Below are 19,741 nucleotides of genomic sequence, written 5' to 3'. Positions count from 1 at the left end.
TTTTGGTATCAGGGTGATGGTGGCCTCATAGAATGAGTTTGGGAGTGTTCCTTCCTCTGCAATTTTTTGGAAGAGTTTGAGAAGGATGGGTGCTAGCTCTTCTCTAATTGCTTGATAGAATTCACCTGTGAAGCCATCTGGTCCTGGGCTTTGGTTTGTTGGAAGACTTTTAATCACAGTTTCAATTTCATTCCTTGTGATTGGTCTGTTCATATTTTCTATTTCTTCCTGGTTCAGTCTTGGAAGGTTATACCTTTCTAAAAATTTGTCCGTTTCTTCCAGGTTGTCCATTTTAGATTCTCATAAGGAGCGCGCAAGCTAGATCCCTCGCGTGCACGGTTCACAGTAGGGTTCACGCTCCTGTGAGAACCTAATGCCGCAGCTGATATGACAGGAGGTGGGGCTCAGGTGGTAATGCGAGCAATGAGGAGCGGCTGTAAATGCAGATGAAGCTTCACTCGCTCACCCACTGCTCACGTCCTGCTGTGCGGCCCTGTTCCTAACAGGCTGTGGACTGGTACCGGTCTGTGGCCTGGGGGTTGGGGACCCCTGCTGTATTGTATATCCCCATGACTTGTTTATTTTATAGCTGGAGGTTTGTACCACTTTACCCCCTTCACCTGTGTTTGCCCCAGCCCCCACCCCTCTGTTCTTTGTACCTATGAGTGTGTTTCCCTTCTGTTTTGTCATCTTTTTTTTTTTTTATTGCTTTCCCAGCTATAATGTTTAAGCTATTTCTGAGTCTCATGAGATTTTTCTTTATTAATAGATTACTTAGTTAACTCATGGTAGATTTGGGGACTTTCTAAGTGTATATTTTGGGAGAAAAGTGGCCTTTTGTAGCTGAAGCATGACACTCAGTTATACTAACTTGCTTCATGTGGATGCACATGAAATTTTTGTCATTGGAAGTTAGAAATTAATTGGTTGATAATGTAGGTGGGTACACGTTAGCACTTATATTTGGGTGTGAGCTACGTCAACATTAAGTTAGTGATTTGTTTGTGAAAGTGACCTTTTTTCTTTTTTCATAGAGAAATAAGTCATACTGTGCCAGATATATCTATCCATGGCAATCTCTCCTCGGTCCATTGCTCTCTGGATTTGTACAAATACAAGCTGATCCGGGGTTTATTGGAGAACAACCTTGGAGAGCCCATAGAGGAATTCATGCGGCCTTATGATTTACAAGACCCAAGGATTCATGTGAGTGTGATGTTAGGTTCTTCAGTAACTCTCGTGGTCTCAGCTGATGGTCATCCTGTGTATCTGTTCCTTGAAGTCACCTGGGGAAAGAAGATGGAACCACAAGTAAATTAGACCTCATGACATTGACCCCATTTTTAGATTGGCATCGACTATGAATTGATCAGCATTTTCCTTTTCCAGACTGTTCTGAGTGGAGAAGTGTACACGTGCATGTGTTTCCTCATTGATATGGTAAATGTAAGTCTGGAGCTGAAAGATCCAAAAGGAAAAGAAGGTGCTGGGTCCTTAGCCAGGTATGGCTTTACTTATACTGTTTTACTGTTAGTAATGGTAATACAAATAATGCACCTATTGTGCTCTGACATAGAACAGAGGTTGCAGAGTGGTGGTTCACAGCTAAATGTGGTCTGCCTGCAAGATGCTTTTTGTTGGTCTGCACAGTGCTTTTGAAAAGTTTAAATTCATCAGTCTCTATCAGTCAAGATAGCTGAGGTTAGGCTGTAGTAACAGGCACTCCAAAATACCAGTGATTTAGAACAGTGACGATGTTTTTTCTCCTCATGTTTCATGTCTGTTATGGGTCTTGGGCTGCTCTGCTCACTCTAGTTACTCTGACTGACAGCAGCTTGCTGTGCCAGCAAGAAAAACAATAGCCCTGAGTGGTCTTGAATGGCACTGGAATCCCTGGTAAACCCCGTGGGGCTAGAACGTGGTCCCACAGGAGCGCAGAGGAGTCAGGAAGTAGTTTTGCTGTGTGTCTGCGTGGGGGGAGCCCCAGAGCTATCTGGAGCAGCAGTGATGGCTGCCTAACTGGCCAAGGTTTGAAAACTGGGGAATTGCACATAAAAAGTTTGGATTTCAGCTTTTGAAAAATTAGAAGCTTTGGCAATATTGGGCCCGTGTTCTCAATTGGAAGCATCTGGAAACTGAGTAACAACTAGGGCAGCCTTTAGATAAGGCATGTGCTTACCCAGCAGTTCACTAATTTATGTCATTTTCTTGGTTAGTGTAGGCCAGGAATTTGCGATTACTGGTATAAAACCCTCAAGAGTGCATTGTATTTTCACACTTGATAATCTTTTCATTTTCATCTCTTGACAGCCATGTAAAGTTGAGCAGATATTACTCCTGTTTTCCAGGTAGAGTTTTTGACTAGTGTAAGATCAATCATATGGCTGGAAAAGTGGTTCAGTATTTGAAAACAGGACTTCGAGTCTAGTAATTTTTCCTTGGAAGCACTCTATCTTCTATGTTGTATTTCCCTTAAAAATTCATTCAGGGGGCTTCCCTGGTGGTGCAGTGGTTGAGAGTCCGCCTGCCGATGGAGGGGAGGCGGGTTCATGCCCCGGTCCGGGAAGATCCCACATGCCGCAGAGCGGCTGGGCCCGTGAGCCATGGCCGCTGAACCTGCGCGTCCGGAGCCTGTGCTCCGCGGCGGGAGAGGCCACAGCGGTGGGAGGCCCGCGTACCGCAAAAAAAAAAAAAAAAAATTCATTCAGGCCCGTATCTAATTCAGCTGATCAGAACATGGTATGGTCGAGCTGGGGTCCCAGATTGATTATCTTGTGAGCCAGCAGTTTTTTCTGATGACTGGTTATGCCATTAGTTTTTTTTCCAATGTGGAGTAATTCTGTATGGGTTACCCATTGCAGCTTTCTCTGTTATTAAAACATTGGCAGTTCCAGATGCATTTTCTGTTGATGCATCAGCTGCATTATTTCTCTGTATGAAAAGTATTATTTGTTGTGGCAGTTCCCAGTAAACTTTAGCGGTCTTATATAAAAATTCAGCACATTCTGGAGAGAGAATCCTCCACGCAGGCTAGGAGTTGACAGATGAAGGACTAAAGGGACCCTCATTATCCCTTGGGGATTATTACAAATATATAGTCTTACTAAAACTTAGGTGAGAAATGAGAATGCTAGTGAACCAAGTATATAATAAATACGTGGTATTGTTATTCCTCACGAAGTTCCTACGGGCAAGAGCATCTCCTTGGAAATGGAAAGTGAGATACAAGGCAAAGTGACACTAAATCCATTTTGTGGACACTGTTAAAATCAGTGACAGATCTCAGAGTGAAAGTTATTCTTCTTCATAGAACTTAGGCATATTTATGATTTTGTTCTTTTATCTTAAATGTACATAATTTTGTAAAATGGAGGCGTTCAACATCTTGTCTGCTTTCTCCCTTAGATTTGACTTCAAGAAATGTAAACTGCTCTATGAGAGCTTTTCCAACCAAACGAAGTCCGTTAACTTGGTTTCCCATTCCATGATGGCTTTTGACACCCGCTATGCTGGGCAGAAGACCAGTCCTGGCATGACAAACGTATTCACCTGTATCTTTCAGCCCTCTAAGAACAGCAGCACTACCCAAGGATCCATTCAGATCGAACTGCATTTCAGGTAGGAGATCCAGACCCTGACTTTGCCTTTCTTTATCAAGACATTTCCTTCTGTGGACATTGGGCCAAGACCACGTCGGCTTTAGAACATCAAAGGAGCAAGGAATCAGTGAGAAGATAAATAGATAATGGCGTATCAGTGCAGCACACTGTATATTAGTATTCCTGTAACCATGCAGTTTCATTTATTGGCCAAAAGATGTCTCTGTTGCCTTGAAAAAAAAGTTGTTTAGACTTAAACCAGATTCTTAAAATTAACCAGCTGTAGACTGTTTTAATATGTAAAGTGACTTGGGGAAGGAAGAAATTGTGCTTATGTAAGGGGAAAATAAAAGTCTTTTGGTCTGTAGAAATAGCAGAAGGGAAAGTGGTTTTGACTTGCATTATTGATTTGTCCATGCAAGTCTTAATGACTGACTTCTCCATGTAAAAAGAGCTTTAGCCTCTTTGAACTAGATTATGTTTTTCTTCCTGGTATTTTGGGAGGCAGTGTTGTGTGTAGAAAGAGCCCATGTTTGGGGATCGTATAGAGCTGGGCTCAAACCTCTCTCTACCACTTTCTAGTAATGCATCCAAGGACAAGTTCCTTCATCTCTTTCAGCTGCATTTTCATCTTCTATGAAATAGGAAAGAATAACTGTGCCCACCTGACTCACCTCATGCATAGGGTGGAGGTAATGCTTAAGATATTCTGGCATACCGCTTGGCACAGATGGGAGCTGTTATGATGATTCCTGATGTAGCTTGTGTTATTTTATGACACACTACTGTAAGATTTTATGACTAGGTGGGCTTAGACTGGCAAACTGAAAAATTAGGTCTGATCGATAGAGATTCAAAAGGAGACCTTTGGAACTGATGTTGGTTTCATTCTCTTAGTGCTTAATGTTATCAGATAAGTTGTAAATATAAACCAGTAAGTAAGAAGGCTGGGAAAAATATCTTGGTTAGGCAAAAAAGGAAAAAAAAATTATCAACATTGCTCTTATATTTGTATGTTTAAATATGTCTGACATTTCAGTGTGCTGTTCAGTGAATTCCTCGGGGTTGAGTTTTTTTTTTAGGGAGGGGTCGTGATCTCCATATGCCTTTAGGAAGTCTAGCAAAGTAGATACTTAAACTTTTACATGAACTTTAAAGAAGTTCGGTAATAGGAATGCTAGTTGCCTCTTACTGAGCCGCACCATGGGCCAGGCACTTTACCCACCTTTAACTTAATTCTCACAAGTGTCCAGTGGGTGACTTCTTCCCTGTTTTACGGATACCGATATAGAAGCTTGGAGGGGGTTAAATAACTCTTCTGAGATCACACAGCCAGTGAGTGAAGTAGTCAGAACTCAGACTTGGGCTTGGGCCTCTGATTTCAAAGCCCATGTCTTTTCTAACAGTTGTCAGGCCTACCACATTTTAGTGATTGGCCTGACTGTAGTCAGATGATAAGCTGGCTGTGATTTGCAGTTCCTTTGTTTGAAGATGATGTTTATTTGAACAGGAGGCTTGCATGTATTGCTCTTTGGCCCATCTGCAGAAAGTTTCTTTTTGGGTTTGCTTTGTTGTTGATCTGGCTTCCTAAATATCATCTAGTTGTCCCACTTATCATATTTTTAATGTAGAAGGAGCCTTAAAATATTAATATATTTATGTACTAAAGGTGTATAATTTCTTGGAGGCTAATAATAAAGTCCTACACCTTGGCTCTTGCTAACAGAAATAGCATCGTTAGTGAGAGGGTTAAAATGTTCTCTTGATTGGAACTTTTGAACGCCTTCTGTGTCTCAAGAAGAATTGCTCTTCTGTTGGGAATTTGTGTGTCAAATATAAATCACTTCACAGTGTTTAAAGGCTTGAAATATTTTCCAGAAAAGGGATCAGACACACTTTGACTTTTCCAGTTAGTTCATAGCTCTTACGATCTGTGTTCAAAATGGGGTGGAAAAATTTTTACCGAGGGCAACATTTTTTCTCTATTACAAAAGGGTAAAGTGTTTCTGTGAAAAATGCTGTGTCTGTATGAAGGAGACATGCACCATTGTGCCCTTTTTCGAGAGGCAGAGAGCCAGGTTTAGGAGAAATAAGAGCCTAGAGAAGCCAGCCTTAAAAATACCTCCAAATCAGCTTTTCCTGAATAGAAGCCCCTTTTAGGACTGGGAAGCAGGTATGTGAAGCAGAGCCCCAGAAGTGATTTTGGGCTCATAGAACAAAGTTCAACCCAGAAAACTCTATAGGGGTGTCCCTAGCCCATCTTTCTTCTATCTCACCCATCTCTGCCTATTGATATACTAACAGGGCCTGGATAAGCCCCTGACCACACCATGGTTTGAGGCCAGGCCTGAGAGTCCTCCTTGGCCTATAATTCTATATTTCACCTCAAATATAGAATTTGGGGTAATGAGGACAACAAAACTAATACTCTCTCTCCTTCTCCCGCATCTCTACTTCTAGGGCGCTTGGGGTTAACACCCACAGTAAATGTCGTCTTATTTGTCTGCCCTCTTTGGCTAAAAGATCTGGGCTTTCAGGCCGGTTCCAGCTAGAAAAACCATTTTATACTAGTATGTAAATTGGATGTTTATAAAGAAGTGATCCTAGACATCAAAGAAAGAGTGCCTCATTGATCTTCTAGAAACAGCCTGTAGGGAAGGGAACTGACATTTTTCGAACCTGTTATGTGCCTGGCGCTTTATCTCTTACAGTGTTATTATTTCTCATTTTATAAGTGGGGAAGCAGGCTCAGAGAAGGTAGGTGGCTTACCCAAGATAACACAGCTTATAAGTGACAAGATTTAAGCCTGTGCTCTTCCTACTACACCGGCATTTCTCAGCCTCAGCGCTGGTGACATGGTGGGTTAGAACATTCCGTGTTGTGGAGCCTCTCCTGTACGTTGTGGGATGTTTAGCCTCGTCCCTGACTTCTGCCCACCAGATGCCTAGATGCCTGTAGGAACCCCTTCAGTTGTGGCAAAAATGTCTCCAGGGGACAGAATCACCCCTGGTTGGGAACTGCTGGACGACATGCACTCTATTGCTTTCTTATAGCGTATTCCTTTTTGTTGAAGAATCTGACTGACTTCTGAAAACATACACTGAATATTTTATTAAACCCGGATTCAGAGTTTATTGATACTCAAAGTTCAGTTTAGAAAATTCTGGAGTACCCCCTGCCCCAATTGAGTCACATATTTGCAGGTTAATGAAATATCATATTTCTCTTTTCCTATTTTATTTTTATGATCTTCCTTCTTGTAGGTCTACAAAGGATTCCTCCTGTTTCACAGTAGTTCTCAACAATCTCCGTGTGTTTCTCATATTTGACTGGCTGCTGTTAGTGCACGATTTTCTCCACACCCCCAGTGATATTAAGAAGCAAACTAAAGTTACTCCTTCGCGCCACCGTAACTCTAGCAGCGAATCTGCTGTAATTCCCAAAACCGTGAAAAGTGGAGTAGTTACCAAACGGTCTTCCCTTCCTGTGTCTACTGAAAGGCACCTGGAGGTGAAGGTCAATGTAACAGGTAAGTATATGTAGTTGTGAGTCACTGATTCTTAGTTTGGTTATTAGGCTCCATACGTGTCTTACAGAATGACTTTTCTGTTGCCTCTGTATTTTGACACGAGCACTCTTACATGTTTGCATCCTTTGCAGACCAACAGGTGTCAAAGTTCCTGACCTCTGTTTCCAGGTGGGATTGCCTGGCCCACACTGAGCTGTCCCACACTGGGCTTCAGGATCTAGACCCTCTCCTCTGCCGCCCTAATGCATATGTCTGGCCTGAGTACCCACCTGGGCAGTGGTCTTTTTTCCCAGTGTTAAATCTGGCTTCAATTTTCTGTTTGATCTCTAGGGCCCCAGCAGATGTACCTTATGGAGTTTAAGCAAAGGTGGTATGTGAAAATCTCAGTTTAGAAGATAAATAAGAGAGGGGATTGTTACTTTCTTTACAAAAAGAATATTTCCCTTTACAAACAGATTTACTACAGTTTTTGTTAACTAGTAGACTCTTAACAGTACATCTGTACATGTGTGTGTATTTATTGTTATGTCTGTGATGTACCCTATCTACTGCTCAGTGGTTTGGAAGAAGCTGGAGAGCAGTCTGCACTTGAAGTGGATTTAGTTTCAAAAGTTCAATTTATACATGTTTTTTGATGAAAACGAAAAGTAAATTTGCCATGTACAGTTGAATAGAAAACTGTGTATCTACTAATTTAAAAAAGTCTACATTAAATTAGTCCACATTCTTTGTAAACAACTTAAACAGCAACATAGATGATCTAGTGCTTTATGCTGCCTAACCAACATTAGTATCTGAATCTACTTCCTGGGATTTTAAAAACAGGTCGTCATTTGGCGAGGGAGCTTCTGAATGTCTGTTTTGCCTCCCAGGAGACCTAGCTTAAAACTGTATGCTAAAGAGAGAAACTGCATCCCAGTCTTTTCTGCCTGTGCAGTGCTCTGTCAGCTCAGCTGTGGCTGGCCAGACACAGAGAACTTGTTCGGGGTGGGAGTGAAGCAGAGTGTCGGCAGGCATCCTGCAGAACACATCTTTCTGGCCGATGTGTCAGCCCCCCAGCCAGTAAATGTGCTGCCTGGTTTGCGACAGCCTGCTGCTTTCCACTTCACAGCTTTGGCTTAGTTGACAATGCCGTCCTTTCCAGGCACGGAGTTTGTGGTCGTTGAAGATGTGTCCTGCTTCGATACCAACGCCATTATTCTCAAAGGCACCACAGTGCTCACCTATAAGCCCCGGTTTGTCGATCGGCCCTTTTCAGGAAGTTTGTTTGGCATTGAGGTAAGAAGTCTGTGTGTTGATTGAAACACTAAATGTTTGGCTCAAGAGAAAAGCATCTGGAGGAGAATTTTACCTCCTAAACTTTCACTCAGGGAAATAATTAATGGGATTGGAGGGCCCTTGTCCTCTTCTCTTCATTTTCTCCTCAGATCTACCAGGTTATTCTAATGTGTGAATTCAGTCCCCCAGTGTCAGGCTGTGAATGTGTGGAGGTACTTCTACCTCTTTCTCTCTCGCCCACCCTTCCTCAGAAAGTTCGAGGAAACTCTTCTAGTCCCCATTACCACGCCGGGCTCCTTGTCGTGTCCTCTAGTTCTGCAGGTCTAGGCCCTGGCGAATTGTGAAGGTGAGGAAGGGGTCCTTGTTTCTCCTGTATCCCCTTCCCCACGTTGAGTGCTTGTCCCTCTGAAGACCTAGGGCTTTATGGTCATGGAAACTTGTCTATAAAAGTGTTAAGGACTTTCTGTTTTATCCTTCTGGGAATATCTGATCTATAAAAGGGTACGTCTAGAGAGTCAGGCCTGACCTAAAGGACTGAGTCTCTAATAGAGGTGCTTGTGGCTCTGATCTGATCTCATGAAGGAGCTAATTTGCACTGGGATGGCTTTTGTAGCCAGAAAATTACATTATACAATGTTAAGCAAAAACTGCCCTGCCTCATTTTAAGCCAGGATGTGTGGAGACAGAAGGAGAAACGAGGTAGATTATTATCTCTGTCAAATGTTCTTAAGTCACTGATCTCAGATAACATTCCTCTTGTTAGAATATTAGAATATTTGGTCAGGGATACTCATCATTTCCTTCCCACTATGATTAAGCTTTTTCATGCCCAGTTCTTTCCAGTGGTATTTCAGAGGTTGAACGAACAAAAATTATTTTCACTGTCAGCAGCATATGGAACTTTTTTTTTTTTTTCTGGTCAGAAATAGCTGAATAAAACCTGTAGAGATTTTATTTCTCTACTACTTGTTTCTCTCATGTGAAGAAACCTCAGTGTGAGAGGAGGGATTTGCAGGCTGGTGTGATGTGAGTTGGTCATGAAATTGCGATTTGTCTGCTTTTCAAGCCACCACAGTACTAGCTTTGAATGGAAAGGTTTAGTGATTAATTAATGAACTGTCAGGTACAATTGGGTTTTGTGTAGCAGAAGCCCCTGAAGGAAAAAGGAAAATGAAACTTTCCTGCTCCAAAGCCTTAGAAAAACTACATGGCAAAATATTTGAGATTCCTGGAAATTCCTTTCAATCTTGTTCTTTAGGCAGCACAATTGGATCTGAATTTTAAGACAAGCCTAATACATCATTGGGGGAGAACTTATAAAGAAAGCAAAATGAGTTGTCTCGAATACAGCAGAGGACTTTGGTGTCGCATGTTTTTCAGTAGCACTAGAAAATGCCAAAAAGCGGGGAGGGAGCAAGGGAGACTAAAGCGATGCTTTCTTCTGTCTTCTTGAGCGTGCAACATAATTTGGTCCTAGAATGGGAGTCCTCCCTCCCTTTTCTCTCCCCCTAAATATGTTTTTGTTTATTATTATAGAACATTTCAAACATACACAAAGTAAACAGAATAATATAATGAACCCCTGTGTCCCTTTCACCTAGGTTCAATAATTAATGTATTTATTTTCAATTGTGAAAGTAACAGCTATATTACATAAAATTAGGGAAGGGGAGGGGAAAAAAATCACCTATCCCCCCTTACATAATCTCTCTTGACATTTTGATGTGTTTCTTTCCTTATAGTTATGGTGTAATATTATTTTGATTGGGCTGCTTTTTCACATAAACTATATTGTAACTGTCTTCTTATGTTTCATATGGTCTTTTAAACTGTTCCTTTTAAATGGCCACAAAATATTCCACCGAGTAGATGTGATAAAACTTTGGTTGCTCTTAATTTTTTGATTAGCTGTTAAATACTGGTTCAGTGAATTTTTCTATGTTTTGCATTATTTCCTTGGGCTAGTTCCTAGTAAGAAGTAGGATTACTGGATCAAAGGGTGTGATATTTTTAAGCCTCTTGTTACATATTGCTAAACTGCCTTTCCCACGGACGAACCACTGTGTTCCTGGCAGTGGGTGAGAGCATCAGCCTCCCTCTTCACAATGTTCATTTCAGTGGTTGTTATGGATTTTTTGATATCATAGGGCTGAGTGCTTCTGAGATAGTCTTTTTTCTCCTGATGGTTAGACTCTTCCTAAATCAGACATTAATTCTTGCCATATTGCATTTCATTCTCTAGGTGTTTTCATGCCGACTAGGAAATGAGCAAGACACAGCTCTTTCAATTGTTGATCCAGTACAAATTCAAGTGGAGCTGGTGGGGAATTCTTCTTATCAGAATAGTTCAGGATTGATGGATGCATTCAATAGTGAAGACTTCCCACCTGTCTTAGAGGTAATGATGACAAATCTGTGTAACACACTGAGACACTCTCAAACACTTTCCTTTGCTTGAACTACTTACTTACTCTGCCAAACTCAACAACATTTTCGTTACTTCAGCAAATACAAAATAAATATGACACTGTCTCTGCCCTAGAAGATCTTTCTGTCTTGTGGAGGATAAAAGACCTTTTAATTGTCTGGTGTGATCTTGAAGTTCTATAAAACTTTACCGAAAGCACAGTTAGGAATATTGACTGTGAGTGAAGCTAAAAGTGAGTCTGATCAGAGGGGTAGCATGTAAACAGGCCGAGAAGGAGAGCATTCCAAATTAGGAAGCAGCAGAGTCAGGGGCAGAAATGGCCCAGCAGACCTGAGACCGAGGGAGGTCTCACTAGAAGAAAGAAGTCTATAGGGCAGTGAGGAGGAGAGGGGAGGAGAAGCAGAGCAGGTGAAGCCAGGCAAAGGACGGCTTAAGACTTTGATGTTTTATTTCTTTGGTAGAGGGGGAATAATTAATTAGTAATCCATCTGAACCATAGGAGGTTTGAAAGAGAGAGAAAAGGCATTCTGATTTTCGGGCTTCAAAGAAAAATGAAAAATAAGTAATAAATAAAGCACTATACCCAGACTTCAAACAGACATCCCATTTTAAAGTGGTCTTGTGTTGGTGTCTGTACTGCTTTTACCGGTGGTAGCTGAGTTGCTGTTGACTGAGGAAGACCAGATTTTCAGAAATGTTAATGTGGAACATGACTCATTTAAAGTTCTGTTTGAATAAAGGAGAGATCAATTTTGTTGGGTGGTCAGAGATTTAAAAAAATTAAATAGATCAAAGCAAAATGGATTAACAGAGTGTTGCTAGTAGGTGATCCTGTCTCCACCAGAGCCATTCTCTGATTCTCTGCTTTGATGATTAATATGCTTGTTTGAAAATCATTCTACTGAAGTGCTCTAGTAATTTTCCTTGCTTAGTATTTTTTATTTGGTACAGTTTTGTGACATTTGACCTCACAGCTGAGACATTTTACCTCATGGCTATTAATGCTTAATTTCAAGATCTCCCCTGTCTTCCCAATGAGAAATGTCTGTTGGATTTCTAGAACTTGAATTAGAGTGATACCTGTAAGAGGTGTGGACACAAAAGCAAGTGCAACTTTAAAAACTGCCACCTTTTAAATTTTGTTAGATTCAGTTACAGGCCCTGGATATCAGACTCTCCTATAATGATGTTCAGCTGTTTCTTGCCATTGCAAAATCCATCCCAGAGCAAGCTAATGCTGCAGTACCAGACACAGTGGCCCTGGATGCTAATTCCTTCAGCAGTTACCTTCCTGGTGCATCTCGAAGGGGAGAGGAAATCAGAGAAGGGACGAGACACACCTTAGACCCTGTCTTGGGTAGGTATTAGCCATAAAACCCACTCAGTCTTCCCAAAACTCCCCTTCTTTTTAACTTTTCAGATTTTCTTTTGCACAGTTAAATCGTTCAGGGTATAATTGTGTCATTAAGTATAATTGTAGGTCATAAGTATGACTGTCTAATTTTTTTTAATTTAAAAATAAACAGCCCAAATCAACTGTTCTAGCCTACAGTATTTTTCCTTTTACAGTTTCTTCCAGAGATACAGATAATGCTAAGGTTTAGCTTTAAACTTCCAAGTTTTCCTCCAAAGTTATATGGATAATAATACTAAGTTTCAGTTGTAAGCATTTAAAAGACAGCCAATATAGGGAAAAGACTTTAAAATTTCAGGGTACAGTTGATAAATTCTAATTAGGAGCTTACTTTTGCCTATAGCAGTGCAGTGTTTGAGTCCCCAGTTTCTGAATTTCTTTTCTTGTTTTTTTTTGGTTCTTTTTTGCTTGAATTAGTCTGTGGGTTAATTTACATTGAATTACTTACAAAAATATATATACCATTTTTTCCCCCTAGAGTTACAACTGGCTAGACTGCAGGAGCTGGGGTTTGGCATGGATGACTGCCGCAAAGCTCTCTTGGTGTGTCAAGGTAATTTGAATAAGGCTTTCCTTTATCAGCTGTTTATCTTGATAAACGGTAATGTTTGATAATGTTTATATTTCCATGAGCTGGAGTGTGTTTTGGAGACCCTCCATGATTTTCTGTGGGCTGAAGATAATCTTGGGCCAGTAATAATGAGACACAGGATTTTATAGTGGACGTGGCTGTGGGCTCTGGAGCTGACTGCCTGGCTTCAGATCCTTACTCTGCCACCTGCTGGCTACTTGTTTGTGACTTGGGCAAGTTTCATGTCTCTGTACTCGTGCTTCCTTATCTGTAGAGTGAGGATAAGAGGACATCCCTCAGAGGTTTGATATAAAGAAGTCACTCTATGCAAAGGACATGAGAAGGTACCTGACACACAGCACGTGCTCTGTAGATGTTAGCACTGTTGCTAGTGGGAGTGGTAATGGCAGTGATGCTGGTAGGCATAGCCATTTATTGAGCTCCTCTGGGCCTAGTCCTGCTTCTTGTTGAATCCTCATACCCTTGGAGACAGGCATTATTACCCTCACTCCAGTTGGAGAAACCGGCTCAGATAGGGTACATAAACTCGTCTCAGGCCACCTGTTAATGCGGGGCTGGGATGGGTTTAAAGCCAGGTGTGCCCGTGTTCTTTCCACTGCATCACACTACCTTTCCACCTCCCTCTTTGTTCCCCTTTCTCTTCAAATCAGAGATACAGCAAAAGCTGTATTTTTTCCCAGTCTTGATACTTCCATGTATGTTCTCTCTTTTTATTTCTCTATGTACTGTATACAGGCAGACCTTGGAGATATTGGGGATTCAGTTCCAGACCACCTCAATAAAGAAAATATCGCAATAGAGCGAGTCATACAAGTTTTTTGGCTTTCCGGTACATATCAAAGTTACGTTTACACTATACTGTAGTCTGTTGAGTGTGAGTAGCATGTCTTAAAAATGTACATATCTTAATTAAATAATGCTATTGGAAAATGGTGCCAGTATACTTGCTCCACACAGGGTTGCCACAAATCTTCAATTTGTAAAAAGCACAGTATTAGCAAAGTGCAATAAAACGAGGTATGCCCATGTATCCAACACACGTGTGTGTGTGTGTGTGTATACACACACACAAACACGTAATATCATACATGTTGGTAGATCGTATTGCAAATACAATTTTATAGAATTATAAATTACAATTTTATTATAATATATAATTAATAGCATCTTCCCATGTCATTAAAATTATTTGTAAACTTTTTTCCATTGATTTTTTTACATTGATCAGAGGATACATTATGATTTAACCATTCTTAAGTTGTTTTTCATTCTTTCATTATCATACAGAATTCTGTAATAAATATATATATTTTTTGAGGTATGCAGGCCTCTCACTGTTGTGGCCTCTCCCGCTGCGGAGCACAGGCTCCGGACGCGCAGGCTTAGCGGCCCTGGCTCACGGGCCCAGCCGCTCTGCGGCATGTGGGGTCTTCCTGGATCGGGGCACGAACCCGTGTCCCCTGCATCGGCAGGTGGACTCTCAACCACTGCGCCACCAGGGAAGCCCCTACGGACGTGGCTGTGGGCTCTGGAGCTGACTGCCTGGCTTCAGATCCTTACTCTGCCACCTGCTGGCTACTTGTTTGTGACTTGGGCAAGTTTCATGTCTCTGTACTCGTGCTTCCTTATCTGTAGAGTGAGGATAAGAGGACATCCCTCAGAGGTTTGATATAAAGAAGTCACTCTATGCAAAGGACATGAGAAGGTACCTGACACACAGCACGTGCTCTGTAGATGTTAGCACTGTTGCTAGTGGGAGTGGTAATGGCAGTGATGCTGGTAGGCATAGCCATTTATTGAGCTCCTCTGGGCCTAGTCCTGCTTCTTGTTGAATCCTCATACCCTTGGAGACAGGCATTATTACCCTCACTCCAGTTGGAGAAACCGGCTCAGATAGGGTACATAAACTCGTCTCAGGCCACCTGTTAATGCGGGGCTGGGATGGGTTTAAAGCCAGGTGTGCCCGTGTTCTTTCCACTGCATCACACTACCTTTCCACCTCCCTCTTTGTTCCCCTTTCTCTTCAAATCAGAGATACAGCAAAAGCTGTATTTTTTCCCAGTCTTGATACTTCCATGTATGTTCTCTCTTTTTATTTCTCTATGTACTGTATACAGGCAGACCTTGGAGATATTGGGGATTCAGTTCCAGACCACCTCAATAAAGAAAATATCGCAATAGAGCGAGTCATACAAGTTTTTTGGCTTTCCGGTACATATCAAAGTTACGTTTACACTATACTGTAGTCTGTTGAGTGTGAGTAGCATGTCTTAAAAATGTACATATCTTAATTAAATAATGCTATTGGAAAATGGTGCCAGTATACTTGCTCCACACAGGGTTGCCACAAATCTTCAATTTGTAAAAAGCACAGTATTAGCAAAGTGCAATAAAACGAGGTATGCCCATGTATCCAACACACGTGTGTGTGTGTGTGTGTATACACACACACAAACACGTAATATCATACATGTTGGTAGATCGTATTGCAAATACAATTTTATAGAATTATAAATTACAATTTTATTATAATATATAATTAATAGCATCTTCCCATGTCATTAAAATTATTTGTAAACTTTTTTCCATTGATTTTTTTACATTGATCAGAGGATACATTATGATTTAACCATTCTTAAGTTGTTTTTCATTCTTTCATTATCATACAGAATTCTGTAATAAATATATATATTTTTTGAGGTATGCAGGCCTCTCACTGTTGTGGCCTCTCCCGCTGCGGAGCACAGGCTCCGGACGCGCAGGCTTAGCGGCCCTGGCTCACGGGCCCAGCCGCTCTGCGGCATGTGGGGTCTTCCTGGATCGGGGCACGAACCCGTGTCCCCTGCATCGGCAGGTGGACTCTCAACCACTGCGCCACCAGGGAAGCCCCTACTCTTTCTTTAACAATTGAAACGCATTAGAAAAATTTCTAAGAGCCTTTTGGATTTTAATTTTTATTTTTTTAGTAACTAAGGTTTATTTCCATCAATAATGAAGATGATAATACCAACTAATGTCTATAGAGCCTTTGTTATATGCCAGGCTCTGATCTGAGAACTTCCCGCGTACTCATTTGTTTCCTCCTCATGTCTGTCCTGTAAGCGGGTGCTGTCGGGCATAGAGAGATCAAGTAACTTGTCCAAGATCCAACATCTGGTAAGTGCCAAGATCAGAAGCCAGGCCATCTTGCTCCAAAGCCCATGCCCTTAACCACTTACCACTGTTACATGCACTGGCCTCTGGTAATTTGTAAGTGTGGGGTTGCATTGCTTTTCTTTTTTCTGTTCTGTTCTTTTTTAGCTTTAGCAATCTGGTTGTGTTCAGGGGGTGTTACTTAATAGTTTTATATTACACACATGGTTGAGAAGACAAAGTATGTACAACGTAAGACATTTGAGAACATTTAACAAAGCAGCACATCAGGATATGCAAGACTACATAGGGAGGATTAAGTATTACAGTACCGAGTGGCACCTGGAATGTTGGATCCTCTCCTTTCCTCTTTTCTCCTCTCCTTCAACAGATGTCACAGTAGAGGAAGGATGGCTTCCTGGAGACATTTTGAGCCAGGCCATGAAAGGTGCCGTAAACTTGAGCGGAGGTGTGCAGCAAAGAGGGCCTTGTTCTGTTTGCTAAAGAGCAGGATTCCTATTACTGTGTTGATTTTTCTTTGTTATGTCTGTCTGGCATTAAGGTTCTCTCGGGCTGTCCAGTAGGTCTCTATCAGATGTATTTCTCTGTTTCCTCTCTGATTTGCTTGAGTAGCTGTGGGAACAGATTGAACTGATCACCTTTTAATTTCTTTGCAGGTCAACTGAAAAAGGCAGCAAGTTGGTTGTTCAAGAATGCTGAACCCCTGACGTCTCTTTCCCTGGCCTCTAACAGCCGAGAGAGCCAGGTGGCTGCGCCGGCACGGTTGATCTCGGGTGTGGAGATGAAAGCTGAGAGCGTGTGCATATGCTTCATCGACGACTGCATGGACTGCGATGTCCCTCTCGCTGAGCTCACCTTCTCCCGTGAGTGCTCGCCCGACCCCCAGGTTCATCGAGAAGACGTGCAGTGAACCGCCGTCTTTTCTTCATGTTGTCCATGCTCTCCCGTACTTAATAGAATGGGAGAAATCTAGATGATGGTTTTACATATGCTTTCCATTATCTGTATTTTAAAGAAACGTGTATTTATTTGCCATATGTGGCCTTCAGACCATGGCTTGGGAATAATAGAAATTGTCATTGATGAAATTTCTGTTCTATTAACAGCTCTAGTTAAATAATCCCTGATCTCTCCATTTTGTTTATCTTTTCGTGTATCTAAAGACTGTAGGGGAGTACTGTTATTAAAGGGATTTAAAAGATAAGCTTAGAAAGTAATGTTTCCAAGCTGTATGTCTTTTGACAACTAAAAAACACAGAGGCTCGCCAGAGTCTCCTCCGTAGGCCGGGTAGGAGGTGAAACCCTATTCACCTGAGAGCCGTCCTTCAGCAGAGTGGAGACCAGGGCAGGAGGGCTTTATCCTCAATCGCATCTTTGCAAGCTGTGTCAGATGACGCTTCTGAGGAGAGTAAAGGAGAATCTCACTGCTGTGTTTACTTTTAATTTTCTTTTGTTTTGATCTTGCTAGCCTCTTTTCCCTTCAAGGAAAAGTTGGTTCTAGGGATTTAATTTGACCTTTTACACATTGTGGAGATTTTCCTTTTCCCTGTGCTTCTAGGCACCACAAGGGCCACTTGATTGAAACTAACAACTGGAATTTTGACTGTTTCCATGAGTATCTTTTCTGCGGAAAATAATTATTTCTTATTTTTCTACGGTAACCTTGAAATTTTGAGCTAATATTTACGAAAGCATGACTGTTCTCATTACTCTACCTTCTTTTCAGATATTCAGGTAGAAATATGTTTTTTAATGTTCCCACAGGCTTGAGATACACCTGGATGCTGGGGCTGGGATTGGTGGGGAGGCAAATGAGGCATTTACTTCATTCACAACATTTAAAGGGGTACCACAAAACTCAGTAATTAAGATAAATGATATTTTAATGGAGTATTTTTAAAAATCAGAATTTATTAAAGAAGAAAACCATGATCAACAAAATATCAAATTTTGATACAGCTATGTGTTCTCCTATAAGATCATCAGTGGTAGCTATAACTAGCATCTCTTTGTTTTATTTTTATTAAGGTAACATCAGTTTATAACATTATATAAGTTTCTTGTGTACAGTATTATATTTCCATTTCTGTATACATTGCCGTGTGCTCACTACCAAAAATTTAGTTTCTATCCATCACCATACAGTTGATCACCCCTGCTCTCACCCCTGTCTCTTCCCCTCTGGTAACCACTACTCTGTTCTCTGTATCTATGTGTTTGTTTTTCTAACATCTCTTTTATATGATTTGTCAGCAAAAGAAAGTTTTGGTTGTTCCCGCCCTACCACTGCAGTAAGATTTGCTTTCATTGCAGGTCTGAATTTTCTGCAGCATGTAAGAACTAGCCCTGAAGGCTATGCCCACTTCACCCTTTCTGGAGATTATTATAACCGTGCTCTTTCAGGTCAGTGTAATTATCATGGGATTTAAAAAATACACTTCGACATTTGCCTGGGCCTATTTCTACATAAATTTTACCTGAGGCAAAGGGGTGGGATAGGACGGGGGAAGATGAAAAATAAGTGACTTGCACAAGCACAAAAGATGGCAGATTTTTCATATTTCTAAGACTATATTTGATAAGTCACAACTGAATTCTTTAAAAAGAAGTTTTGGTAGTTAATTCTTTTTCATCCTGGAGTTTGGCTCATTTCAGAACATGAAATTGCTCAATTGTGAAGGATCATTTGTCTGGCCCTGATGGTAGCTAAATTTCAAGTGAGATTTAAGCCCATAAGCATTTTAAACTTCAGACCTCCTCACTCCCTATTGGACTGTTTGTCTCATTAGAAGAGTACTGAGTCAGTGATAATGTATAACCTGCCATACCTACTCCCTAGAGTAGGACACAGTTGATCAGGGCAAGCTGTTCTTCCAGAGACATAAACTTGGATATACTACAAGGCGTTTTCAGGTTTCTTTCCTTCCATTGGAAAGACCAAGGTAAGGACCTATACAGATGGACATTCAGGAACCATCCTGTATCAGGGCTGAATAGTTTGAGCTGCGATGTTCTTTGCCTTAAGAGAGTTCTTCGTAGGTGTGGGTGGAGTAAACCAAGTTGTGTTGAAGAGGGGTTGCTCCCTTGATGTCATTGGAAAGTTAAGCTTCCCGTGTGTTGTGCTGCTGCTGATTGTTCTAGAGTACGTGTCACATTCGATTTTATATGTTAGTTAACATTCTCCCCTCTCTGATCTGGATTCACTTAAAGGCAACACTCTTATTTCCTAATTGTTCAAAATGTTTAACTTTAGAATAATGGCCCAAGCCTTGCTAGTTTAGAGAAAGTTTTACAGGGCATGTGGTAGCTATTTTTTTGAGAATCATTTATTTTCCCAGAGCAAATATTGCTTACTTTTAAAGTTGCATGAACACATTCAGGTCACTAGTGCTAAATGGTGTGAGGAGATGAATGTATTGACATTATGCTGCATGTTAGATTGGATTTGTATTGGTAAATCGCCTCATCTATGGCCAATGGAGTGTATTTAGAAAACTGTTAAAAATGAACTGGCCTTGAAAAGTTGTCTTTAAAACTACAGTGAGATACCATTTTTCTCACCCAAAGGATTGGCAAAAAGGAAGTGTGGCACTACTAAATATGGTGAAGATATGAGCCCCAGAACTCTTATTTCCTGCGTCAGAATTGTAAATTGGGACAACCACTTTGGAAAACAGTTTGACATGACTTAGAAGGATACTCGGCAATCCTTCAATATACTTCTTCTAGACCTGTACCCTAGAGAAT

At 41.2% G+C, this 19,741-nt stretch overlaps 1 protein-coding gene across 1 annotated transcript in view; it reads left to right on the top strand.

The window, feature by feature from the left end:
- Positions 1-19,741, top strand: part of VPS13D (vacuolar protein sorting 13 homolog D) — a 236,236-nt gene that overhangs the window by 57,093 nt on the left and 159,402 nt on the right. Inside the window, exons 27-36 of the mRNA XM_028487836.2 lie at positions 1,035-1,206; positions 1,390-1,502; positions 3,406-3,618; positions 6,864-7,129; positions 8,274-8,407; positions 10,650-10,805; positions 11,982-12,192; positions 12,728-12,802; positions 16,651-16,857; positions 18,308-18,397. Of these exons, the coding sequence (XP_028343637.2) occupies positions 1,035-1,206; positions 1,390-1,502; positions 3,406-3,618; positions 6,864-7,129; positions 8,274-8,407; positions 10,650-10,805; positions 11,982-12,192; positions 12,728-12,802; positions 16,651-16,857; positions 18,308-18,397 (1,637 nt within the window). The remainder of the gene's footprint in view (positions 1-1,034; positions 1,207-1,389; positions 1,503-3,405; positions 3,619-6,863; positions 7,130-8,273; positions 8,408-10,649; positions 10,806-11,981; positions 12,193-12,727; positions 12,803-16,650; positions 16,858-18,307; positions 18,398-19,741) is intronic.

Source organism: Physeter macrocephalus, chromosome 3, assembly GCF_002837175.3.
Source record: "Physeter macrocephalus isolate SW-GA chromosome 3, ASM283717v5, whole genome shotgun sequence".
Classification (NCBI taxonomy): domain Eukaryota; kingdom Metazoa; phylum Chordata; class Mammalia; order Artiodactyla; family Physeteridae; genus Physeter; species Physeter macrocephalus.
The sequence above is the reverse complement of the archived record's forward strand: the minus strand, read 5'-3'. Positions and strand labels throughout refer to the sequence as shown.